Raw genomic sequence first — 27421 nt, forward strand, 5'->3', positions numbered from 1 at the left:
CAGTGTCCACTGCCAAGTTTTCTAATGTTTTTTGATGGTAGCCAAGGGATGAAGTGCTGCTTTGATAGGGATGGTAAGATGTTGTGTGTGAAGGATTCTTCTCTTTATATGTGCATCTACAAGTCATTCTCCTAGATCAGGGATTGGCAACCTTTGGCACACAGCCCGCCAGGGCAAGCACCCTGGCGGGCCGGGCCGGTTTGTTTACCTGCCATGTCTGCAGGTTCAGCTGATCGCGGCTCCCACTGACTGCGGTTCACCGCTCCAGGCCAATGGGGGCTGCGGGAAGCAGCGCAGGCCAAGGGATGTACTGGCCACTGCTTCCTGCGGCCCCCGTTGGCCTGGAACAGCGAACCACTGCCAGTGGGAGCCATGATCAGCCGAACCTGTGGACGCGGCAGGTAAACAAACTGGCCTGGCCCGCCAGGGTGCTTACCCTGGCGGGCTGCATGCCAAACGTTGCTGATCCCTGTCCTAGATTGACAAGGAACAAGTGCCTTCTTTATCTTGGGCAAATGTGGTGCCAAGCAGGATTGTCACTGACCTAAATGATGAAACTTGAAATGCCAGCAACATCAAGCATGTTGAGGAAAAGAACCATTGGCCACCTATTTGTCTTGCATCTGTAGGAATTACATTCTTGCAAGATGGTCATTGTTATCTACACCACTTTTGTCACTCTACTGGAGAATTATGTGAGGTTTCTTTTTTGCCTCCTTCTACAACCTTGTCATAATGCATCATCAATAGCATTACTACCATCGTGCCCTTCTTTGGAACATAGGAAGCAGTATGAGTGACTCAGAAAACCCAAACATGGGTGTATCTCACTGGGTATATCTAACTTCTTTCATCGGATAGCTCCAACATAGATCAAAATTTTGTTGACTAGATCTTCAGAATTTGAACACTAGGAAAGACTTTGTGTTCCGATTATAAAACTGCACATTAAGACTTGTGGGGTCTATTCCTGGCTCTGCCAAAGACTTCCTGTGTGACCTTTGGCAAATCCCTTAATTTCTCTGTGTATCAGTTTTCCCATCTGTAAAATGTAGATAATACTACTTAGCACACAGAAATATTGAGAGGCTTAATTCATTGGTGTCTGCAAAACACTTTTAGATCCTCAGTAGGAAATAGCTGTAGAAATGTCAAGTATAATCTGCACTAAAAGCACAATTTGTCTTTTGAACTGCATACATTTACCTTTCCTCCTACAGCTTCACACGCCAAGTCATTCAGTTGTAGAAAGTCAGGTAAAACTTGATTTTTTTCTCCTTTGAAATGAGCAGCCATCTTTCCTCTAAAAGCAGAAGTAAAGTATTCTATTCAATTCTAAGAAGAAACAAAGGAAATTAAAAGGAGCATGTTCAGCATAACTTGTCATTTCATGAATTCTGTCCTGGCTTCTCAGCAGTCAAAGAAAACTTGGACTCCAGGAATGGGTTATTTACTTGTTGGAAGAAAAATAACGGCACATACATTCAGGATACACTTTTACCATTTCTATTGATTTATAATATGCATCTATCTGAGATAAACAAAAATATGATTAGGTGTGAGAGTTAAACCAAATGTTAATAAATAAAAAAGTCCACATATTTTCCAAAGTTATTTTCTAAATAGTAGATTCTTAATTTACCTTCTTGCATCACGATATCAAAGTTCACCTTATATTAATTATCAACAACATCATTTTTATTAACAGTAATACCCAGAGGCACCAATCAGGAGGGACTGCACTGTGTTAGATGCTGTAAAAACAAACAATATCCCTTCCCTAGAGAGTTTATAATCCCAACTATAAGTATTAAATAATAGGATTTAAATTAGCTGTTACCATTCGAGAAAGAGATCTTGGAGTCATTGTGGGTAGTTCTTTGAAAATATCCACTCAACGTGCAGTGGCAATCAAAAAAGCGAACAAAATTGCCTCTATATAAATCCATGGTATGCCCACATCTTGAATACTGTGTGTAGATGTGGTCACCCCATCTCAAAAAAGATATATTGGAACTGGAAAAGGTTCAGAAAAGGGCAACAAAAATGATTAGGGGTATGGAACAACTTCCATATGAGGAGAGATTAACAAAACTGGGACTTTTCAGCTAGGAAAAGAAACTACTAAATGGGGATATGATTGAGGTCTATAAAATCATGACTGGTGTGGAGAAAGTAAATAAGGAAATGCTATTTACTCCTTCTCATAACACAAGAACTAGGGGTCACCAAATGAAATTAATAGGCAGGAAGTTTAAAACAAACAAAAGGAAGTATTTCTTCACACAACGCACAGTCAACCCGGGATCTCTTTGCCAGAGGATGTTGTGAAGGCCAAGACTATAACTGGGTTCAAAAAAGAACTAGATGAATTCATGGAGGATAGGTCCACCAATGGCTATTAGTCAGGATGTGCAGGGATGGTGTCCATAGGCTCTGTTTGCCATTCCCTGAGTGATAGGGAATGGATCATTTGATGATTACCTGTTCATTCCCTCTGGGAAACCCTAATCATTTTTGTTGCCGGCCTCCCCTCCTTCAGGGTGAATCCCCTTGTCATTCAGATACAGGAAAATGTACATCTAGTGTGGGTGACTCTGGTCCAAGGTTGGAACCCTTCCTTGGTCTGTAGATTAACATTATACCAACAATCATATTAGAATAATTACTGTATCCCAGACCACTGTCTAGGAGCCAGGTGGCATGGTCTGTCAGTGGTTCCCGTGTCAGGAGGTATACGCACATACTCCTTGTGTAGATATTTCATGCTCCTGCCAGCTCGGGGAGGGGAACTACATGTAGGGCCACCCTTGTTTCCTCATAGCTTCTCCCTGTGTTATGTTCTTGTCTAACTACGAGCTCTTCGGGTCAGGGACTCTGTCTCTAGTTGATCTGTAAAGCACCAGGCACCTCTGCAGTACTGTAATCCTAGTTGTAATAAATATGCTGCCCCTGAAGAACATCAGCACCTACTTGGGTGACATTTCTGCAGTGAGCCTGCAATCATGAGAAATGACCCATTTCGTCTGGTTACAGAAACAGTATTTGCTGTTTTCAAATTTACAGCAGAATGGGATAGCACAGAAAGGTAAGAAGGGGGAGGACAGTGAGAGGAGCGTACAAAAGCCTGAAGGCTTCATTCTAGGTTGACCTCAGAACTCAAAAGTGGTTTGCCACCAGATCACTGACAAGGACCCTAAGAAGCAAACCCTGCCATCTCCTCCACAGCTGAGGAGACCCCTGGCTGATGCAGAGTTGATGTGATTCTACTGGATACTAGGAGCAAGATTTATGGAGCCTGTGCAAGAGGTTTGCACCTCTGTTACCTGTAGATATCAGCTATGCAGTAGCTCCCTGGAATTGATTATAGCATAGGGTTTGGGAACTGGGAAAGAAGAGGCACCTGTGGTCCAGAATTTTCAGATTCACCACTTATTCTCTTCAGTGCTTGGGGATGCAGTTGCTGTGGGTGTTATTGTAGCTCTGAGACTACAGCTCAGAGCTGTGGAGCAGTTCTGCTGTTGCTCTACAAGATGGGAGGAGATTATCTTGTTCCCTCCCCCAGGAACTGAAAGGAGAGGATTCCGTCCTCACCCCATCATGACACACCCTTAAGCCCAGTTCTGCTTTTATAATTTACCACATGTTGCCCTCAAAAGTATTTCTAATATGATTTTTTTTCCTCCATAATGGTTGGTTGTTTTATGCTTTCTTTATAATCTGATTGAGTTATCTTATTAATTATTATTATTATTATTAACTGTAATTAGAGCAATCAGCAGCCAGTTGATATATTTAACTTCTTCCATTTTACTACATTCTGCCACCATGAGGCTACACTACAGGTTCCTATTGTTAAACATGCATTTACTGAACAACTCCAGCAATCAAAACCTTACTATACAGTAGATACTTTACTTTTTAGAGAAAAGTGATTCCTTCAGTACTCTTTGTATGTCTTGTATTGACAAATGGCACTGTCCATTATTAGAAATGAATGCCATGACGTTACACTGACATTGATCAGGATTATGGAAAAGAAATCAAAAATTTGGTGCACTGTCTCTTGGGAAATCTCATATAAAATTTCTAATATTGCTATATTCTTCAGTATTTCTGTTATCAAAAAAGGGACCTCTTTCATTTTACACCCAAATTTACATCCATCACATTGGTACCATAAAAATATTAAGAGAGAGATTTTCAATAACAGCCTCTACTTTGGCACCTGCAATTGATTGTTGGTGCAATTTTATAGTCACATTTGATTGTGGATAAACACTTCAGGGTCTAACTATCTGATCTGCAGGTACAACTAACAATTCCAATTAGGAAGTTTGAGGTGTGAATTCTATGATTTGTGTCTGTAATCAATTGCAGACACAAGATGAAAGGTCAGGGTAAGGTTTATGTTTCATAACTGGTATTTTCCAAACCATATCTCTTCAGATCTCAAGGGGAAAATTATAGTTTTCTTGTGCTGAAGAATTTCATAATTCAGATACCACTGAGATTTTTAAATGGACACATCATTGTCTGATCTAGGCATGCCATCACAAATAAATTAGACAACCTAAAAGTTATTAAACATTGTTTGAGATGATACCTTAGAAGGTACTTTACTTTGGAAAACAAATACTTAAATTCTTATAAAGATGCATTCCATCTGAAATATCCTTATACTCCCATGCAATGTAAAATAGCCTATCAAAAATAAAATGCATCAGCAATGGATTTTTCATGTTACCTTATGATTTGTTCCACTCCCGTGTCTGCTAAAGAAATAAGAATTTTTTAAGAGGTCAAAGTCTTTAAATGTTTGTCTGCAGCCCAAGATAGGCATAGTGATGCAACTGATCAGTAAACAGCCACTGGACTTATTGATTCTGAAAAGCAAAGATTAACAGCTCCTCTTTCCTTGTTTTAGACTGATATAATATTTTTCTGTGCAATTCATTTTGCAGCTTAAACATATACAGCCACAGCTTATTTATATCTTGACTTCTGCAGCTTATTCCATGGTCAGCCTAACTGATTCAAGGAGGGATTTAGCTCAGGGCACATTTTCTTGGCTGCACTTGGCTGCTTTGCATCATGCCACAAGCATAAAGCAGCCCTAAAGCTGGCATAACCAGCCACAGGAGGATTACCCCTTTGTCCTGTGATCTTCCCTTGGTACAGAGCCAGCATACTGGCTGCTATGCCACACACACTGGTTGTTGGCACAGGAGATGTGACTAGGGAAAAGGGGTCCTGGTGAAGTAATCCCTGAACCCCAGCAATTCCTGATTGCTCTAAAGTTCTTAGGGCCATTAGAAGCCATTTTAACTTTGTGCAGTCTTTAGGCTGCTCAGACTTCCCCCAGACACTGGACCAAGACAGTTTAGGATTGTGAAACTTGCAGTTAGTGTTGCAGCTTCTCTCCCAAGTTCTGCTGGGCATTCCATGGCTGCACCTGAGGTTCTGGGTCTTTATACATAGTGGAATGAGGTAGGCAAAGGTTTTTTTCCCCCTCCACTAAATTAAAAATGTATAGGATGAAGGGTATATAGTAGTTGCAATATCTGTACTACAGTAAAGCATTTGATGATTCTGTTGTGCAGCCAAGTGCACTTCTTTCTGGCATTATGAGACCAATTGTGTCTTCTGCTGCTGCTGGAACTGCAGAAACTGACTCACCATGCTTTCATCTGCTTCTATTGCTCCTTGACCACATGCAGCTGCTGTACCAGGAGGCACCCTTTCCCTGCAAGATGTTCCAAAAAGACATAAACACAATCCCTCCCATGGTGCCATGTGTGAGAGATTCCCTGCTGTGGATACCTCCATTGGCAGCTTCCATCCCTTTGAGAAAGGCCCCCGCACCTGTATTTTAGATTCACAAAGATTTCTTTGCTCTTTTGCATTAAAAAGGGGGTTGCACCATACAACATCCTCTTCACTCTCAGAAGGTCTAGGTAAAGAGAGGTCTCTTAGGGCTCCTTTTAAAAGAAATGCAGATAAGGCTCAGAGGGTCCTTTGACACAGGTGTCTCAAGCCCTTTCCATAGGGGTCTCAAGGAGAGTTTCCTTCTCTCTACCCCTCCCAGGTCTGATGCATATTGAACCAAAGCCTGTTGCTGGTGGAGCTGCAATTGAGCCCAGCTGTCTCAGCTTCTGCCTTCCCCTGAGCGTCCTCCCCTGTCTTCAAGGCACCTGGGGTCTATACACCCCCTTACGTTGTATGCCCCCTACCCATTCCCCATACCTAAGAAATCAATCCCTACCACAAGCTAACCCCCTTCATCCCTCCCCAAAACCCACCCTATTTATTTGGTTCAATAACTGGCCTGTTACAGAAGGGAACTTTGAGCAGCAAATGAGCCTCTGACTTGCAGCCAGAGGGGGGAAGCTCCCAGACCCTGGACTCCAGCCCAACCCCGAACGTCTATACAGCAATTTTTAGCCCCCCAAGCCCAAGTCAGCTGACCCGGGCCAGCCATGGCCATGCCCTGGGTCTTTTATTCCAGTGTAGATGTCAGAGCTCTGCCCTTCCATTGCCCACACAATAAGGGCCCTGCCGAATCTCAGGAGGCACAGAACTTAACAATGCTTGTAGGCCCAGATCCTCAGACATAAACACTTAACACTATGGTTCCTAAGTGGGATTTGGAACCTGCCCCCATGCTTCTAGTTCAAGCTTTTGCCACTGGATGTAGGCTAGCAATCCTCCCCCTACCCAAAGGGCACCCAAGTTACCTTCTTGGGACTTAAGCGCTGAGCTGACCACTGTATCCTGTCTCTCTCTGCCATTTAGCTATGTGTGCACCAACAAGAGAGCTAGATCACTAGCCTTATGCTGCTGCACAAATGAGCAAGGGGGCTACTGGCTCCTGTATATTGTCAAGTGCAAGCAAAGGGAGAAAAGCAGCCTCCGGGGGCACTAGTCCCCTCTCATGCAGGAGAGCTGGGAGGGAGAGGATAAGAGAAGAAGCTTGGGTCCTCCATCTAACATGCCGGTCAGCACAGGCAAGCCAGCCTGCCAGGGGAAGGAATCTGCACCAGGCATAGAACTCTATCAGCCGTAGGCATAACTAGAGTCACTGTCTGGTTCCCAGTCAGCTCATGGGGCAATGCAATAGTGTGCTGCCCCTTACCCAGGGTTTATGGCAAAGCTATGTCTTAGCCTCAAATGAGTAAAACATCTCAGAGGTCAGCTTGTCTACCCATTTGCTATTGCAATAATGTTCCCAATGTATTCACATAGTAAGCACTGTCAGTTAAAGCAGATGACACCATTTACCACCAATAAATTCAGGAGTTACGAAGGTGTAAGAAACATGGGAGGAAAGATAGCTCAGTGGTTTGAGCATTGGCCTGCTAAACCCAAGGTTGTGGGCTCCAATCCTTGAGGGGGCCAGTTAGGGATCTGGGGCAAAAATCTGTCAGGGGATTGGTCCTGCTTTGAGCAGGGGGGTGGACTAGATGACCTCCTGAGGTCCCTTCCAACCCTGATATTCTATGTGAGGATAAACTGAAATCTCTCATTCATGAAGTAAAACTTCATTACAAATGAGTTAAGGCTAATTAAAGACAATATCCACCAACTCAAAGCCATAAAAGCAAGGAAATACCTGGTTAATTATGCCCTATGACTGCATTTCTCCCACAGCTCTTTTTACATGACATATTACTAAACCGAACACCTTCCCATATTGGATTTTTTTTTCTTCTATCCTAGGCTACCTTGTTTAATATTGCTTCCTATGTCTGTTTGTCTTTGAGTCCTCTTCATTTTCATTATATTCCTAGCAACAAATTTAGCATACATAATCTCAGTCATGCTCGATTAGATCTTTTAAATTTGCATTTCTGGTTTAAATATTCTCTCTTCTTTTTAACCCATGACAAATAATCTCCCACAGTCTGTTTACTATTAAATATGCATCTCTGAGAGGACATTCAACTGATATTGTCCCTGGCTTCTGGACAGATACCTATGTTTGTACAAGGGCAAGACTAAAGGGTACGGGAGTTCTAGTCTACTCCTAAAATGTATGAATTTAAGACATGGTAAGAAACAACCATGAAATCAGTGTGCCATGGTGATACCTTGCACGGTGATCAGGTACAATCTTTTCCTCTACATTCACTTCTTGGGCACTTAGAAGAGATTTCACACCTTAGCTGGTTTAAAGGACAAATTTTCCCTATTAAATTTGTGTCCGGAGCAGGATAGAATTTATGGGGATAAAACAGCAGGGAACTAGATTAAGACAAAAACAATAGAGCTGATGTGTAGAAAAGGATGCCATTTTGTAATAATAAAGTTAATGAATTGCACTTTTATACCATCCTATTTTGCTACATTTTATCTCAGTGAAAGACAAACACAATTAATTGACTGCATAACTTAATTCTCCTATTCCTGAAATTTTGCACCTATTTATGCTTATGACTGCACTGAAGGATGAAGCAGGAATAAAATTTGACTTGTGGATGTTGCAATGTGTAACATACCTTTCCTTTAGTAGGTGGCACCAACCTGTTATAAATCAGCTTTCAGTCAAGCAAAGAGAGTAGAAAGCTTAAGGCACAGCTCCGCTAGAGAGTTTACAGCTCTCCTATCGGCTTAACTACTCCAGCCCCCGTGAGCAGCAGTAACTATGTCGGGGGCAGAAACTCTCCCGCCAGCATAGCACAGCCCACACCAGCACTTATGTCAGTGTAACTTATGTCACTTGTGGGGGGGTAGTTTATTCACATCCCTGAGTGCCATAAATTATGCTGACATAAACTGTAATGTAGACATAGCCTTAGTTGCCTCTTACTGCCACTAGATGATAGTATGGTAACACAGAGACCGTTACACTGCACACCAGACCAGCAGCTGCTGAATTTTTGACAGTATTTAATATTTTTATACTTACACAAACAGGCAGGCACCTATGCTAGGTATCTAACCTTTGAATTATCAGCACTGGCTTATGCTCCCAGTAAAGTGAATACAGTAACATATCCCTACTAGTATGCAGTGTTGTTGCTGCTATGTCAGCCCCAGGATATTAGAGAGACAAGGTGGGTGAGGTAATATCTTTTACTGGGCCAGCTTCTGTTGGTGAGAGGACAATCCACCAGAAAAGTGGATCACATCATGGAAGAGCCACCCAAATACTCCGAGAGAACCACAGACCTGAAAAAGAGCTCTGTGTAAACTCAAAAACTTCTCTCTCTCACCCAGAGGCAGATTAAGATTTATTGGGGTCCTGGGCATAAAGAACATTTGGGTCTAGGGTGACCAGACAACAGTTGTGAAAAATCCGGACAGAGGTGGGGGATAATAGGAGCCTATACAAGAAAAAGGCCCAAAAATCAGGACTGTGCCTATAAAATCGGGACATCTGGTCACCCTATTTGGGCTCCCCACACTCCAGGGGCTCAGAGGTGCTGGAACCAGGGGGAGGTGGGTTTGGAGGGGCATGCCTGTCCACTTTTTAACATGGGCATGATAGCCTTGGGCAGGTGAGGAACAGCAGTGGCAGGGGAGGTGCTTCGTGGCAGGGGAACTGATAAAGTCCCCTGCCACAAAGCATAATCCCTGCTTGTGTCACCAGCGTCTTCCTGGTGGATGGCTGAGGTGGGCCTTACCCCCCTTGCCATGGGACTCCACCCTCTGCTCCTCCTCTTCCCCCATGGCCTTGCCCTCGGCCAGGCCAGAAGCCAGAGCCGGGCCATGGTAAGAGCCGCCCATGGAGCCCAGGCCACTGTGGGAAGCCCTGGACCCTCCGCCTGCCTTTGACAGCGCGCCCCAGGGGGTGGGGACATGGGCCAGGGTCTGCTCTAGGGCACTCTGGCCAGGACAGGTGGAAGGGCCAGGGCTCTGCAGAGCAGCTCAGGCTGCCTGAGCAGCTCTTACCACTACCCAGCTCTGGCTTCTGGCTTTGCTATGGTCAGGGCCTTGGGGGAAGAGGAGGAGCAGGAGACAGGGTCACAGTTCCAGTGCCAGTGGCCCCCACACTTCTGCACAAGTTCCAGTGCTCCTGCAGAGGCCCCCAAATTGGCCGAGACTCCTGGACCCAGGACCCAGGCATTAATCCACCACTGCTCTCACCAGCAGAAGTTGGTCCAATAACATGTATTACCTCACCCATTTTGTCTGCCTCTCTATTATCCCTACTATATCACTAATGTGGAGGGCACTGGTACTTGTTCACAGTCCCACAGTCACGAATTATGGGTATGTCTACACTGCGATTTAAAAAAAAACATGCCACCAAGTCTCAGAGCCCAGGTCAGCTGACTCAGGCTTGAGGGGCTTAGGCTGCTGGTCTAAAAATTGTAGGGTAGATGTTCAGGCTCAGGCTGAAACCCAGGGTCTGACACCTTCTCCCTCACGGAATTTCAGAGCCTGGCCAAGCTCTAGGCCAAGCTCATACATCTACACTGTAATTTTATAGTCCGGCAGCCTGAGTTCCACAATCCTGAGTCAGCTGACCCAAGCCAGCCATACCCATGCCGCAGGTCTTTTATCAAAGTGTAGACATCCCTCATGTGGCCAAGATCAGATGTTCAGTTTCTCTTTTCAGACACCCGCACCCATACACATTGTCTTTTCTTTCACACAAGCACACACACACTCATTCTCACTCACCTCTCCCATCTGCTCTTCTTCCTTCAGCTTTATCACTTGATCTCTCCTCTATCCTCTCTATCCCTCGTCTCCTCACTCTGTCACTCACCTCAGAAGGAAGGGGAAGTGCTGGTTTGTTTTCCTAACTTTCATGTCTGGCAAAGGTACATCTTAGTCTCTTTTGTTCTCTACCTGTGTCACGCAATTGCTTAGCCTTCCAAAAGCTATAATACCCTGGTCTAATTCCAGTTATTGTGTTTAGTGTGCAGGTGGATGGGTGGTGTTGGTGGCCTGTGATATACAGAAGGTCAGATTAGATGATCTGGTGGTTCCTTCTGGTCTTAAACTCTATGACTCTATAACTCTATTTTTATGGGTGGTTGATGTTGGCATTCCCATGCTTCCTGCTGGAAGGGAGCAGACTGTTTTGTTCTGGTTTAACACACACACAGGCATTCATCTACAGACCTGCCTCCTCTGGCCTACCAAAAAGCCTGAGCACTCATCTAGGTAACATTTACATGAGATGTGCATACTCTTTGTTAACTCCACCATAGCCACTTCTCACCTTTTCCTCCCTCTTTGTCCCTCCCTTCTCCTAAAAGTAATTTTTTCCCCACACTAAATTGAAATGCTCCCTTCTAAACACCTTAACTACGCAACTTTCCTCAAACCCCTCCTCCATAGTCCACCAAGATTTCATCCACACAGAATCAGTTCTCTCTTCACCTGCCAAAATTAATCAGTTCTCCATTCACATGATCAGTTCTTTCCATCCATAAAATCAATTCCCAACAAAAAAAATTTCCCCTCCCAAACAGTCAAAACTCATCACAACACAAAATCAGTTTTTCCCTCCAGTATCTCATAGTGGTCAGGCACCTCTCCATTACAACAGCAGGCTCAGCTCCCCCCTAAGAGCACTGTTTCACAGGGAATGATGCTGATGGATGGGTTTGGTGCTGCAGGGTCCTTCAGTGAGAGGAAGGAACAGGAAGGCAAAGACATCTTGTAGAGTCGGGAGGGTGAGGATGCTTTATCTGCTCCTGGTTACACCTCCTGTGTGCCTTGCCTGACACAAGTAGGAGGCACAGAAAATTCACTACAAATTCCAAGGTGGCAGAGGATCACTCAACACCAGAGGCCAGAGAGAGAGACAACTAAAGTTGGACTCTCCAGTTAAAAGCTGGAGACTAAATAGATATGAGACACACATACACATAATGCTATGGGACTGGGAACTGGAAAGTTAGGAGTTAGCGGATAGGCTGAAACAAAATGAAAGCTAGAGCCCAATGAAATAAGTCTCCAGGCTGTGGACCAGTTCAGGCCAGAGTCCTACAAGGGCCAAAGCTTCCCACCAATTTGGTAACAGGTTCATTATTATCTCAACTGGTGTTACCTGAACTTATGTAAAGAGGGTCAATCATTTTCCTTATAGAATTCCAATAAAAGTGCTCTATTTTTAGTATACAATGGACTTATCTTTATTCTTCCTCTGTTTTTTTATCTAAACAAGCTTATAACTCATGGATACATGATAGCCACAGTGTGAGTGAACTGTTCACCTGTCAAGTGTCTTTGAAACAAATTTTCAAAGACACTTGACAGGTGCTACATAACAAAACATCCTTACTCTGTAAAATACAGAAGCCAGAGCTGGGCCATGGTAAGAGCTGCCCATGGAGCCCAGGCCACTGTGGGAAGCCCTGGACCCTCCGCCTGCCTTAGACAGAGCGCCCCAGGGGGCGGGGACATGGGCCAGGGTCTGCTCTAGGGGACTCTGTAAAATACACTGAATACATTATTTTGACTAAAATAAATGTGTTTCATATGAAGGATTGATTCAGGGGCCTGAAGAAATCACTACCTAGAAGACTGTAAGATTGATTGACAGGTTTCCCAAGACACACCCTACATGTCCATCACTTAGGTAAAAACATTTTCTTTTAATGTTTATAGACAAATATTGAACAAGAAAAAAAGACAACCAAGTGCAGATTGACATAAACCTTGTATTAGCTTCTTGGGAGACCACCTAGTTCACACTTACAATTGCTTTTTGCTCATGTGTTCCTAACATCTTCTACAGAAGTACATAAGTATAATATGTTTCTTGATGTGTATGAAAAATACCAATAATTTTTCTTTTCCCAACTAAAAAAAACAAACAAACAACTCACCAATACAACTATTTTCAAACAAAGTCCATGCCATAAAATGTTACTGTTTCATCTCCCTTATTTATTAGAATAGTCAGTGGTCACTGGTTCCATCACGAGTGACAGGTGATCTAATGACTACTGAACTCAATAGGGTATGTCTAAATTGCACACTAAGCCTGGGCTGTGACTCAGGTTTGAGCCCAATCCCCACTTCCATCGACACACATATCAGTCCAACTTGGGTCAACAAGAACTCAGGTCCTAAATCCTAGGACCCTACTATGGAGATGGGTCAGAGCCTACGTCCTACTGTGACTCAGGTCCAAGCCTTGTTACTTTGCAGTGAGGGTGCGGGTCAAGCCACAGGCCCAAGTCAGAAGGTCCACACAGTGCAGTATGGACAAATTAGCATGGCTCTGAGTCCTGGGTCCAGCAATTTTAAACCCAGATTTATAATGCATTGTGGATGCAGCACAGGTTTGGAAGCAGAGTCCACAAGCTCAGATCCAGAGTAGACATACCCTAGGTGTGGGATGGGGTGCAGGCGCCAGCTAGGGGTGCAGGTTCTGGGGTGGGGCTGGGGATGAGAAGCTTGGGGTGTAGCAGGGTGCTCCGGGCTGGAATCGAGGGGTTCAGAGGGCTGGAGCAGGGGGTTGTGGTGTGGGATGGGGTGCAGGCTCTGGCTGGGGGTGCAGGTTCTGGGGTGGGGCTGGGGATGAGAAGCTTGGGGTGTAGCAGGGTGCTCCGGGCTGGAATCGAGGAGTTCAGAGGGCTGGAGCAGGGGGTTGTGGTGTGGGATGGGGTGCAGGCGCCAGCTAGGGGTGCAGGTTCTGGGGTGGGGCTGGGGATGAGAAGCTTGGCGTGTAGCAGGGTGCTCCGGGCTGGAATCGAGGAGTTCAGAGGGCTGGAGCAGGGGGTTGTGGTGTGGGATGGGGTGCAGGCGCCAGCTAGGGGTGCAGGTTCTGGGGTGGGGCTGGGGATGAGAAGCTTGGCGTGTAGCAGGGTGCTCCGGGCTGGAATCGAGGGGTTCAGAGGGCTGGAGCAGGGGGTTGTGGTGTGGGATGGGGTGCAGGCTCTGGCTGGGGGTGCAGGCTCTGGGGTGGGGCTGGGGATTATGGGTTTGGGGTGCAGGTGGGTGCTCCAGGCTGGGTTCGAGGGGTTCAGCAGGTAGGAAGGGGATTGGGGCTGGGGCAGGGAGTTGAGGCACTGGGACAGTCTCAGGGGTGCAGGCTCCAGGCGGTGCTTACCTCAAGCGGCTCCTGGAAGCATCAGCCATGTCCCCACTCCAGCTCCTATGTGGAGCCGCAGCCAGGCAGCTCTGTGTGCTGCCCCATCTGTAGGCGCTGCCCCTGCAGCTCCAATTGGCCGCAGTTCCCGGCCAATGGGAGCTGCAGGGGCGGCGCTTGGGGTGGGGACAGCATGCAGAGCAGAGCCCCCTGGCTGCCCCTACATGCAGGAGCTGGCGCGGGGACATGCCACTGCTTCCAGAAGCAGCATGGAACGGAACCCACCCCTGCTCCCCGGCTGGAGCGGCAGAGCGGGGCTATGCTGCTGCTTTTGAGAGCCATGTGGATTGGCCCCTGACCCTGCTTCCTGGCTGGAGCACCGGAGTGGGGCAAGTCCCAAACCGTGGTCCCTAGCGGGAGCTCGAGGCCCACCTTAAAACAGCTGGTGGGCCAGATCCAACCCACAGGCCACAGTTTGCTAGACTGTAGCTTTATAACCTGCCCCATGTAAGGGGCAGTACAGAGGTCCTCCTTCCCCACAGCAGAACAGAGAGTGAGTTGTGACTCCCCACAGCACAGCCAAAAACCCACCATGAGCAATGAGGACTGAGTAACGTTGAGCCCTACCTCCCCGCTTGGAACATGGACAGACCCTGGTGGTTGGCAGGCAGAATCGAACCTGGAGCCTAGTGCATGAGCCTCTACTGCATGAGCTAAAAGCCATATGGCTGTTAGCTAAGGTGTAGCGCAGATTATATATATATATAATTCTCTCGCTCTCTCTCTCCCCCCCCACCCCCCGATGGGACAGAACACCACACACAGAAAAATGGAAGGAAATAAATGTAGAAATTCAGATTGTTCACTAAACACTCTATAAATCTGTGAAAATGTTGTGTGCCTGCTGCCCAGCTCAAGTAAGGCTTTTAGGCATGCAGGCCTGTTTTCTAGCTCATTCGAAGGAATCTGCAAAGAGAGTACAGATTCATACAAGCAGAATCAACCCACCACATCAGTATCTTGCAAAAATGGGTAAAGAGTGGGCAAAGCTGACAGCTTAGGCACACGAAGTGTCTTCAAGATATTTTAGGTGGGCAAGTGCCATCCTAGGCAGGCAGCTCTAGTCAAGTGAAACCCAGGCTTAGATTGCCCTTATTTATTACCATACAGCTACAATGATTTGACCCAAACATAGTGGTGGTTTAAAAGCCTCTGGGGATTTTTATTAGCAGGAGGCAAACCATTACAAAACTCACAAGGGAATATTCCCTGGGTGCAAATTGACCCACAGGAATACATTTTTAGCCCTTCTCAGATTTTGTAGACCAAGAACCTTTGTACGTAAGTGTACAATCACACCAAGATTATTTGAGATCTCAGTTAAAGCCCTGGAAGAGTCAAACACACATAAGCCATACTTTACCTGTACCAGAAAGAAACGCTGGCAAGCAGAACCAGTCACTGTCTGAATTGTTCTTCAGGGTTATGGCTCTCTAGCACTATGGCCTGCATGATTTTCATATATTGGAATAATATTCTACCAGTTTTAGGAGTTCATGTGCAAACCTTTATAACAGGTTCAACTTCACAACAGTTAGCATGCTGTCACGGACTCACAGATCGTGCCCACTCTTGGTCCCGTGCGGTCTGTGGGGGGTGCCCCTTTCAGTGAGACAGCCCTTCTCGGGAGTCCACTCTCGGGGTCAGGCCCCTCCACCTCCTGGAGCCGCACCTCTCTGAGCCTTAGCACACCAGTTTCTCACCGTGGGCCCCCTCAGAGAGTCCACGTGCTCTGGACCCCCCGGGCCTCCTCACCCCCGAAGGAGTTGATGCAACCCTGTTCTCTAGACCGGAGCGACTCTCAGCCAGCATAAAACAGGAGGGTTTATTGAGAGTTGAACACAGCACAGGAAACTCTCAGGGCCTCAGGCCTGGCCTCCCTCAGCAGAGCATATCCCAGTCCCCCTGCATCCAGGTGGGCTCTGCCTGCTCCCCCTCTCCAGCCCAAAGCCCCCCTGCTTCCCAGCTGGGCCTCTGATATCCCCGGCCCCAAGCCCCGCCTCTGTCCATTGTCTTCTCTCCAGGTAAACAGGGTCGTAAACAGGAAGGCCTGGGTCTCCTCTCCTCTCAGCCCTCCTCTGGCTGGAACCGGCTGGTCAGGTCACCAGGGTCCTCTCTTCACAGCCCATTGTCCTCCCACTGGCCAGAACTGGCTGTGTCTCCTGAGCCAGATCTCCGAGTCGCCAGGTGCGGGGGTCTCCATCCTCCAGGCCATCGGCCGGGGTCCCGAGTTCCCTCTCCAGTCCTCTGTAACAACAAACTCCCTCTCCCCTCACCTCGTTAAACCAGTAACACCCGGGGACACTGAGTCCCAGCCCCTGTGCATGCAAACCACTGGAAAAAACAGAAAACCCCAAGAAAACCCCCCACTTGGTCACATATGCCAGGATGAAATTGTTTATTTCCTTGAGAATAAAATTAACATGTAATTTCAAATGTTGTCATGCTTTGAGGAACTGAGCAAAAGTCCTACGGTCAGTAATCTTCCATTAACTATAGCACTGTACAGTAGCTTATTAATCTGGTCTTGCCTAATATGTGGAGGCTATCTGAAATCACACGCCAAGCCTGTTTTGAGTTTCGTCTAGATATTTCTTCCAGATTGATCATACATGCTTTGGGATTGTTTCATATTTAGAGTTGTTTATCCTTAAAAAAATATTTAAAACATTGTATACCCACACTGTCTGAAAAACACAATATAGACAGAGGTTTCCCAGTGACCTTCATATGTAGAGCAGTTGACTAAAAGATGAGAGGAATTGCAAAAGGCCACTACAAATATCCAATATTCATAACTCTTTTTGTCCAGTTATACCCTTCAAAAATATACCATGTTTTTCAGTCACATGCAGTTGTGAATTGGATACACAAATAAGAGGGGCAAAATGACTTACTGCATTCCTTTGGAACTATATCCCTACAGGTGTACTGAACATTTTTTTTTAAATAAATAAGATTTTATTTAAGAGAAGATATAGCCATGAAGAGTAGTAATCACAAGAACAAAATAAAGGACCAGTTCCTGAAGTCCTTACTCAGAGATAAATTCTCTGCTGGGACAAATGAATGAAATCCATTGAAGTCAATGGAGCTGTGCTCATTTATGCCTGCAGAGAATTTGGCCCTTTTTGGAGTCCTTACTAAGGCCAATCTTCCTCTGACATCAAGTTAAGGACAGAGTGAAAGCTAAGTGAAGACTTCAGCATTTGTCCTAGTGAAAGGAACTGTTGGACAACAAAGATTTTGTGAGACTAATGATGTACTCAGGAAGCCCCCGTTGTGTTTTGTAACCAAAAACATCAATCATGAATATCTTAAGCAGAAATAGACTAGTGAGTGCTGCACTTGAGAAGTGCCAGAATGCAAGTATCTGAAGGGCCATAAAATGCCATTACAGCTCCCAAAAAAAGTGCTGGAATGCCATCCAAGAGTGTTCCAGCAGGGCTCAAATACAACTTTAGAGTACTGGCTTCCTTTGGCAAATTCTTTTATCACTCAAATAGTTTATGCACAGTCCCACCCTCAGTTAAACAACATGTAAAACAAACAGAACCTGGCATTGCATTTTCTGAAGAAACACAAAGTTGGCTTATCCCCGTCTAGTACTGAATTATGAGCCATTTAGACTCCCCAAGGCAGTGTAAATGAGTTCGCTCCCTGAAGTGTGTCTCTGTGTTGTTATTTGCAAACAGTTTAATAAAAAGATGTTACAAAAATGGTAGAACTAATGGGTTGGTTGGCTTGTGTATGTGTCACAGAAACAGGTACAAAGCCTGCCCATTCAGAACCCTATTGCAATAGTTGTATTAAGTAGCTAGAGTATACAAAAACTTTTCCTTATGGCTTGAAATAGCCAGAAATGCCATCTTTGTAAACCAGTATGAGCAATTAACATTAACAATTAAAAATGTTAAGATAAAACAATATCAAGAATCTACGTCTTCAGAAACAATATTATAATATCAAAGAGCCAAATTCTGCCCTCCACTGCTGTCATGCAACCTCATTCATTAATTGCAGTGAGGGCAGAATATGGACCTTATCTAGACACATATTTTCTTAGGGCAAGACAAACTATGTCTTATTTAACTCTGCTCTTCCCTTCTGAAGGGTAAATATTGATATTTGAAATACCTAATTATATTTACAGCTGTACAACACTGATGTTATATACTTGTAAAATATAACTAGTACTTTATAAACAAGGGGTAAGTTATACAATCTGCTTCAAACGGGGGAGGAGGGTGGAGCAGACAGCCTCACACATTTTCTTTGTCAAATTCACAAACAAAATACATTGTAATGTGACAGGCAACATCATTCCATCCACCAGAGGCCACCATTTCCACACAGTCCTCCTCATCATAGGCATTATTGGGTTCGCCGCTGCACCATTTGTTGAAGGTCTGCATGGGTGATCGATCAGAATACACAAAATTGCCCTCTTTTTCCAGGTCGTTGATCCCAATGAAAACTCTGGTGAGCCCAGCTTGATTGATGTAAGAAGCAATCAGACTATTGGTATTCTCATCCTTGGGCATGGTCAGTGTTCCTCCTCTTCCATGGCAGTGGAGCTGGGCATCCATATATCTTTTCTCTTCTTTCACCAGTAGGTATATCTTATTATCTGTCTCACGCACACCAGCGACAGCTGCGGGGGAGGGCAGTGCTGAAAAGTGAGCACTCGCATTTCTATAAACCAACTTAATGCACACCACAAAAATAGATACACAAATCAAATATGAAATGGCCATATTCTTTAAGAGCAGCTTCATCATTAAAAAAAATAGGGCACTTGGAAAGGGAGAAACATACAAAATGAACATACCATTTTTTATGAATTTTAATTCAGTTGTCAGCTGGGCCACTTGGATATCCATTTCCCCAATAGCCTTCCTTAGCTGGCTGCATTCACAAGGGATGCCTGCAGAGATCAGGGGGGTGCTTGCCGTTAAATTGTATATACAAACATAAATAAAAATGTTTCATGAAATATATTTATGTGAATGTATTGCTCACAAAAGGGGCTAGCCTGATGACCCCAGAGAGTGAAATTCTCTGTCCAAACAATAGGCAGCAACCGTGCAAACTTCCATGTTGACCTACCAACATCCTTCACTCTGACCTTTGGGTCTACCTATAAGAGTTCAGTTCACTCTCTATGCCACCTCAGTCCTTGACCTCTCTGAGGCGATCCCAAATGACGGTGCCAATTAGTGCCAAACATGTGGCAGACAACGGTCCGCTAGGAACAAAAATAGGACGTCTTTAAACTTCTGAGTTCTCAGTGATGCATATATAAGGCAAAATTCTCCTCTTCCATCTTCACTGCAGATCTCTTTTCCACACAGGGAATCTGTATGGCATATTCTGCATTTGCTCTGCATAAGGAATCTATCCATACAGCAAATCAGAGGCAGAATTCTGCCTATTATCCCAAATTTACAATGGTCTGAAAAAAGCAATTTTAATGAGATTATTTAAAAGGTAACTTCTCAGAACCCAGTTTTGAAAACTAGGTTCCAGGTAAGGCACCCAGTTCTGCATATAGGTATTCAAACCTGTATTTAATCACGCTAATATCCAGTTTAGGTACCTAACTGTCTAATCCCACCCCCACCTATCAGCTCTCATTCAGTATTGACAAGTCAGCTCCTGCCCCAGATCTGCCTGTAATGTTAGCCTCCCTGGCCCATTTGTTAAATTTTCAAACAAGCACTTTTGTGCTTTCTCCAATTCTGCCCCTCACATATGGGAGGAGCTCCCCATAAATATCTGCAAAGCCACTTCATTGTCCTCCTTCAAAACCCTCCTTATAACTCCCCTTTCCAACAGTGCCTCCAAAAAAATTCAACAGCAGTTAGGCTGCTGGTGCATTGATACCGCAGTCCATGATACTGACCATGTCATCTCATTGTACTCCCTCATCTGATTGTCTGTATCTATCTGTTGTCTCTTATCTCACATGCAGATGTTAAGCTCTTTGGGGCAGGGAATATCATTTACTCTGTGTTTGTACAGCACCTAGCACAATGGGGTCCTAGTCCAGGACAAGGTCTGCTAGACACTACAATAATACAAATAGTAAAGAAGTGCCAATCTGAGCACCCATTTGCAAACTGAAACACACAAGTCAGAGAATTGCATTATGTTAACTTGCCATTCTGACCCACAAATTAGAATAATAAATGATAATTCCATGAGAAAAACTTATGTGGTGCCTTCCACATCTTAGGGGAAATTTTCAAAGTCAAAAATAGCAGGTTGGTGCCCACTCCCATTTCCTTCCCTGCTTCTTCCTTGCTCCCAGAGCACTGTAATTCACTTCTGGTTAGAATCTGACCCTTAACCTGTACTGTACCTTCCCTTTTAGGGCCAGATTCTGCCACCTTTATGTACCTGTACTGGTACTTACTGACTTTCATTGTGAGTTGGGTACCTAGCCTTTGAAAAATCTCCCCCATGAAGGCTTTGAGCCAGATTCTGCAGGTAGAGTAGCGCCTTACTCCATGAGTAGTACTACTGAAATAAATGGGACTGCTCGTAAAGTAAAGTACTACTTCAGGTGAGTAAATTGGCAGAATCTGGCCCTAAAATGGCAGACACAGCAGAGGTTAAAGGCCAGATTGTAAGCCAGTACACCTGGATAGTAATTTGAGTAGTGTAAATCAGCAGTAAATTACTAACCGGCAACAGAACAAAGAAAAAGCCGGGGAGGAAACTTAACTCAGAAGTGTCTCCCCTGTGGCAATTCCTAGGCTAGTGCAGCTAGCACATACTAAGCCCCTGACTCAGCAAAGCTTTTAAACACCTGTCTAAGTCCATCCCACTTCAACAAACCTCTTAAGAACATTTGGAACTTACACATGTGCTAAAGTACTTTGCAGGCCCTGGCTGCTTACTGGTGTATGCCTGGACCAGAGTCTAAGTAGCCCATGTAGGAGTGAAAGGGGGGTTCCTTCTCCTTTTGCATGGGCACAGTCCAAGTCATCATCTATCCCTAAGACTCTTCTCTTCGCATACAAGGCACTGCATAGCCTTGCTCCTTCCTAACCTTCCCATAAGAGCAGATGTTTTAGTAAACATTGATTGTTCATTACTCACTACCTAATAACCACGTCTGTTACATTTGTATCATTCAGTGGTTGCTAACAACACATAATTAATGCAAACAACATTTCCATTTTTACAATTTTATTATCTAAGATAAAATCTATTAAAGATACTAGAATGCAGGGGAGGGGCTGCATTTTTGTCCTAAAAGCACCGATAGTCTATTGTTTTCCATCATCTGAGTCTAAGGTCAGGTCTACACTACAAACTTACATTGGTATAACTATGTCACACCCCTGAGCAATGTAGTTATATCGACCTAGCCCCCTGCATAGACAGCACTATGTCAAGGGGAGGGCTTCTCCCGTCAACATAGCTATTGCCTCTCATAGAAGTGGATTAGCTGTGCCGATAGGAGAAGCTCTCCCATCAATATAGCAGCATCTTCACTGACACCGCTGCACTGGTACAGATGCGCCACTGCAACGTTTTACATGTAGACCGGCCCTAAGCTTTTCATACTCCTAACAAGATACTGTGCTCCCGTTGATCATCCAATGGTTTTTCAAAGTCTCAAATGGTGTGTAGAAAGGCTTTGCAAAACAGCTTCTCTCCACCAGCATAACTGGCAAAAATCACAGTATTCTTGAAAACCAAAATAAAGTCAGTTCTGTAGATCAGTGGTTCTCAAACGTATTTGATTATGCCCCCTTCTTTGTGTTTGTAGTAGTTTACAGCCCCCTCCCCCAACACACAAATACATATAGCCATAAAAAAAATCAACATGCAACTCATTAAATATTAAAAACAGTAAGGCAGGAGGGATAGCTCAGTGGTTTGAGCATGGGCCTACTAAACCCAGGGTTGTGAGTTCAATCCTTGAGGGGGCCATTTAGGGACCTGGGGTAAAATCAGTACTTGGTCCTGCTAGTGAAGGCAGTGGGGTGGACTCCATGACCTTTCATGGTCCCTTCCAGCTCTATGAGATAGGTATATCTCCATATACTATATTATAAGGTATTGACTCAAACAGAGCCAATGATCCATTGTAATAAGAGCAAAAGAAAAACTGTAGTCGATGCTTACAATTAAATCCACATGCCATGTTGTAGCAAAGAATGGATTAACATACATAGGGCAATGACTTTGTATAATGCTATGCAAGCTTAGCAGAAATCCATAAAAATGCAGAGCGCCATCTGAGGACCTGATATGTCTGGAGGAATCAGCTTAGTTATTTATCCATTGCTGGGGCTAAAATGTGTGCAGTAAGTTCTTTTCGCCAAAAAGCTTTTCATGCCCCCACCCCCCGAATACATTCTGCACACCACCTCCCCTCCCCACCCCCCCGGAGCACCTGACCCCACAGCTTGAGAACTTCTGCTCTAGATGAAAATATGCCCTCTTACCCTGCTGATAAATTCTATAAATTCTGTTGGCCTTGTAGACACTGGCATGAAATCCCTAAATCCCTCCTTAGGCCCTGTTCCTTCCCTGAGAACCACATGCACAGCCCAGCTTTGTGCTCATGAGATGTCCCACTGAAGTCAATGAAGACATTTATGGGACCCCACAGGGTTCTCAGTGCAGAATGAGAACCTAAATAGAATGTCCAGAGGTGTCTTTTTTGCACAGTGGGAATGACTGGGAACATGTTGCATTCCTGCTCCCATTAGCTTTCTGGAATAACTAAATCCATGTTGAGTTAGTGAGGAGCTATTGAGCATTCTTTCAAGCAGTTGTCCACCCCCAGAGGGAATTACAGTACAACTCCCAGCAGTCATTGAATCCTCAACAAACGTTCTGTAAAAGTACCCTGTAGATATGCACTATAATCCAAATTACAATGCATAAATCAGAAGAGGTTATTCAAAAATTTAAGTTCCAGCATCATTCTTCAGCATTTTTAAAAGGAATGTGTACTATACATGATTTATACATTTTAAAAAAAAACTATACACTTTGAAGATCTATCATGGTTTACCTGGGTCTCCATTAGGACCAGGTGGCCCTATATCCCCATTATCTCCCTTTTCACCTAAAAAATGAAAAATATCATCAATTTTGCTGCTCAGCAAATGGATTGGGTCACCAGTTTCATTAACAGAAAGTTTCTAAACAGGTTTTTTTTTTGTTAATGACTAAGATTTACAGCAAAACACAAAAAATGCATAATGTAGAGATGGACCCCAAATGATGGAGAATTTGGATTTGTTGTCCCAGTCGGTTCATCATCAAGACAGGCCCAAACTGTGTAGTTTGGACTGAGGGACAAACATCATGACTAGTTTCATTCTGTTCCATCTCTTGCTATTTGTGCCAGTACTTGCTTAGGCGCTTTAAAAAGCAATGACTTCAGTGGAACCTGTAAGGAAGTAGCACTTCTGAAAATCAGGCCACTTTTATTTAGGTGTCTAAATTTTGATTTAGAAGCCTAAAATTAGACAGCTCCATTGAAAATGCTGTTCAAAATGATTTGACCAATGTCACATAAAAAGTGGGAAGGCCAAGGAATTCAGACCTCATGGCTCCTGAATCTGTGCCTCTACCAAAGTACAATCCTACTTCCCACCCACTCTCCTTTAAATACCGATACTCGTAGGTTGATGTAATTTAAAAAAACTCTTTCATCTACCCACAAGTCAGGTTTCTGAAACCTCTTGATCCTGCTATGTGTCAGGGTATAAGACAACTAGTCCAGAGATCTCCATCATTTGATTGACTAGAATGTGATTTAATTATAGGACTTTATCTATTTTGGTAAGTTCTGAGACAATCTGAGTAATTTCAGTTAAGAATGGGATTCATTTCAAAGATAAATGGCCATTGGTTATTCAGTTGAGACTCCACCGGAGAAAAAAAGATTGAATCAAATATACCTTTTGAACCGATGGGACCAATTTTTCCATGTCGACCCACACTGCCCTTCTGTCCTTTGTCCCCCATTTCTCCTAAACATAACAAAAAGATCAAAGATACAAGTTAAAAATATTGTCTGCTTTATTCAGATGTCCAGCAGCACTTCAGTATAATTTTCTATGGCAGGCAGCAGAAAATGTTGTAGCAAATTTTCTTTGCAATTACAATGAATGATCACCAAGGTCTGTCAAATTCCAGGAGTCCAGCTCTTTCCTCATCCATGGCCTGCTACATAAATAACACAGAAGCTTATTTAATCTTCTCAGTGCAGTTGACTTCACTGGGACTGCACAGGTATAAATGAAAATAGAATTTGACTGAAAGCCATAAAAAAAAGGTTTTGTATGACTCCACTCAGATAGTTTGTCAAGCCAATGTATTGTTGAAAATAAGGGGAGATTCCAGAAAAACTTGTGGATCAAAAGGCTGAATCTATTATGGAATTGAAGAGATACAAAAGTCTTCAAGCATAATGAGTCAATTCATCTAGTGCTGTGGTTCTCAACCATGGGTACACGTATGCAGAGGTCTTCCAGGATGTACAGGTCTGGAGGTATGCAGAGATCTTCAAGGATGTACAGCAACTCAGCTAGATATTTGCCTAGTTTTACAACAGGCTACATAAAAAGCACTAGCAAAGTCACTACAAAACTAAAACTTCATACAATGATCTGTTTATACTGCTCTATATATTGTACACTGAAATGTAAGTACAATATTTATATTCCAATTGATTTATTTTATAATTATATGGCAAAAATGAGAATGTACACATTTTTTCAGTAATAGTGGGCTGGGACACTTTTGTATTTTTATGTCTGATTTTGTAAGCAAGTTTTTAAGTGAGGTGAAACTTGGGGTATGCAAGACAAATCAGACTCACGAAAGGGGTACAGTGTCTGGAAAGGTTGAGAACCCCTGGTCTAATGAAGTAGCAACTAAGTAACTGAGAGCAAAATTTAGTCTTTGTGTTCTATAAATTCAGTGGAAGACAGTTGCATACTTATTCTTTTCTCTACACTCTAAACATCTCAATAGTATCATAACGAGAAGTAGTGAAAGCCTTATGTTTGCCCTCTAGATACACACACACACACACTTTAAGTAATTCACAGCAGGATTGTAAAGTGTTATTAATTTTAATGAAGACACCATGCAGTACTTTAAAGTGGAGTTGTGGTAAATGAGCCACTTGAAAATCAGCCATTTTTAATGAATAAAGGATAAATATGCACATTACAAAAGCTGACATAAATTGTCAACAGAGTTGCCATAATTTACCCCAGGGGTAGGCAACCTATGGCGTGTGCGCCAAAGGTGGCACGCAAGCTGATTTTCAGTGGCACTCACACTGCCCGGGTTCTGGCCACCAGTCCGGGGGGCTCTGCATTTTAATTTAATTTTAAATGAAGCTTCTTAAACATTTTAAAATCCTTATTTACTTTACATACAACAACAGATTAGTTATGTATTATAGACTTATAGAAAGAGACCTTCTAAAAATGTTAAAACGTATTACTGGCATGCAAAACCTTAAATTAGCATGAATAAATGAAGCCTTGGCACACCTCTTCTGAAAGGTCGCCAACCCCTGATTTACCCTCTTCTCCTTTCAGTGTTCATCCTGGCTTTCCATTATGTATACACAGAAATCTAATAGAAAAAGGTTGGATTCACTTTCTTCATCTGACTTTGACCCCTTTTTTCTTGGCTGTACCGTATAACAGAATATTCAGATAGCTCATGGAAAACAAGTGCATTGTAGGAGGTATGTGCCTGCTTTATCATCATATATCACACAAAGTAAGCTGAAGAAGAGAAACCACTGTTATCTGGCCAATGAATCACTGTAGAGTGAGTCTTCGTATCATTTATCTGCACTCTTCCCCAGAAGGTATCTGTCATGTCATTTATCACTAAAGTTGTTTTAATCAATTAGTGATGTTCCGATCCACTGGCTGGAATCAATGGCCACATTCTACCATCACTAGTCAAAAGTGGAATTTGGTCCACCATATGTGTCTAAGCTAGGAAAGCGAGCCAAGAAGTCACAAGTGTGGCTCTTCCCCGTCACACCCTTCAACCAATATGGGAAATCATTATCCTGTTGGTATAGATAATGTCAACAGACTTCAAAACCCACTATTCGAAAGCATGGGAGATATCTCCTGCTACCCAGTGTCTAGAATACTTTCTGTAATGAATACTGAAAATGGTTTGGCCCTGTCTACACTAGCAGCCAAAACATTTTCAATGCTAGGGGGACCAGTGTCTGACAACCATTGCTGAACACTGGTGGTTTTAATAGCATAGGCAGGGCACTCCTGCACATTACTGAGCTTTGGCTTAAACCAGGCCACCCATGGTTAGTAGGCCACAACTCTTCTAAGCAAATCCAAGTAGATATATAGATGCTATATATACTTAGTCTGTCTGAGCTGGAAGTTGCTCTTTCCCTGTAGTGTACTAACTCTGAAGCCAGCAAGATCATTAATCCTCGGGGAGGGGAGGGGGGATAATCTGGACCTGGTGAATACCTGCTAAATCAGCTGACTTGTTTCAGGTAGGCTTTCCAAGAAATGTCCCTGTCCTGACTTGTAAACAGCAATAAAAAGGAGTAGCCTTGATTTTTTGCTGCATATCCCACAACCAGGCATGGGGGGGGAGGAGGAAGAGGGGGCTCAAAAGAGTATGCCCGCTGGCTATGCCCCCACGCGCATCCCAGCCAGACATGCCAGAGCACAACACATTCTGGCCATACACCCTCCTCGTACCAGTAAGCCCTCTATACTAGGGACTGCACAGGGAATGGCGTAGCAACTGGCTATGCCAGCTGTACACCAGCTAAGGAGCTCCACAAGCTTTCAGTCCCATTTGCCCGATGAGTCTGCATAAGTGGACTAGAACAGGGGAGACAATCTGGCCCAGCATTTCCTGAAGCAGCTTGGTCTCAACTGTTTCCGCTAAAAATCCTATGTGGTCTTCTTCTTCTCAAAGGAAATCCAGTCTTATTTTAAACTGTGCAACATATTTTATGCATTTTCCCACAATGAAAGAACCATTCATTCAATTATATGAATTCAAGGAAAAATGACTATACACAATAGGCCAGATCTTCAGCTTATAAATTGTCATAGTTTAGTTGAAGTCACTAGAGCAATGACAATTTATGCCAGCTGAGGATCTGGCCCAATGTATTGTCAACCTGTGGAATTCTTTGCTGCAGATCACAATCACGTACCTTGGCTGGGTTTTTTTTAAAGCCTAGATAATTTTATAACTAAAAATATAATTTTAAGATAAGGACAATCAAATATCATGTGTCTAGGTAAAACTTAGTCTCCATAGGGTCAGGAAGAAATCTCCTTATTACCCTGAGTGGAGATG

At 43.9% G+C, this 27421-nt stretch overlaps 2 protein-coding genes and 1 long non-coding RNA gene across 10 annotated transcripts in view; 1 reads left to right on the forward strand and 2 right to left on the reverse strand.

Moving 5' to 3' along the window:
• Positions 1-5952, reverse strand: part of ALLC (allantoicase) — a 32486-nt gene extending 26534 nt beyond the window's left edge. The window contains exons 1-2 of one of the 3 annotated variants that reach the window (XM_045009158.1): positions 5866-5952; positions 1207-1303 (exon numbers count right to left, since the gene is read on the reverse strand). In XM_045009158.1, the coding sequence (XP_044865093.1) occupies positions 1207-1303; positions 5866-5933 (165 nt within the window). In that variant the 5' untranslated portion in view covers positions 5934-5952. Of the gene's footprint in view, positions 1-1206; positions 1336-4747; positions 4776-5865 lie in introns of those variants that run through there. The other 2 variants (XM_045009160.1, XM_045009161.1) reach the window with 2 other exon arrangements.
• LOC123366073 overlaps positions 1-18646 on the forward strand; it is a 56116-nt gene extending 37470 nt beyond the window's left edge. The window contains exon 3 of the long non-coding RNA XR_006577904.1: positions 18517-18646. This is a non-coding gene — a long non-coding RNA (uncharacterized LOC123366073). The remainder of the gene's footprint in view (positions 1-18516) is intronic.
• Positions 16434-27421, reverse strand: part of COLEC11 (collectin subfamily member 11) — a 43036-nt gene continuing 32048 nt past the window's right edge. For 5 of the 6 annotated variants that reach the window (XM_045009176.1, XM_045009173.1, XM_045009171.1 and 2 more), the window contains exons 4-7: positions 23995-24066; positions 23100-23153; positions 18891-18986; positions 16434-18731 (exon numbers count right to left, since the gene is read on the reverse strand). In XM_045009176.1, the coding sequence (XP_044865111.1) occupies positions 18322-18731; positions 18891-18986; positions 23100-23153; positions 23995-24066 (632 nt within the window). In that variant the 3' untranslated portion in view covers positions 16434-18321. The remainder of the gene's footprint in view (positions 18732-18890; positions 18987-23099; positions 23154-23994; positions 24067-27421) is intronic. The other variant, XM_045009177.1, reaches the window with a different exon arrangement.

The sequence above is a fragment of the Mauremys mutica genome, chromosome 3, assembly GCF_020497125.1.
Source record: "Mauremys mutica isolate MM-2020 ecotype Southern chromosome 3, ASM2049712v1, whole genome shotgun sequence".
NCBI lineage: Eukaryota > Metazoa > Chordata > Testudines > Geoemydidae > Mauremys > Mauremys mutica.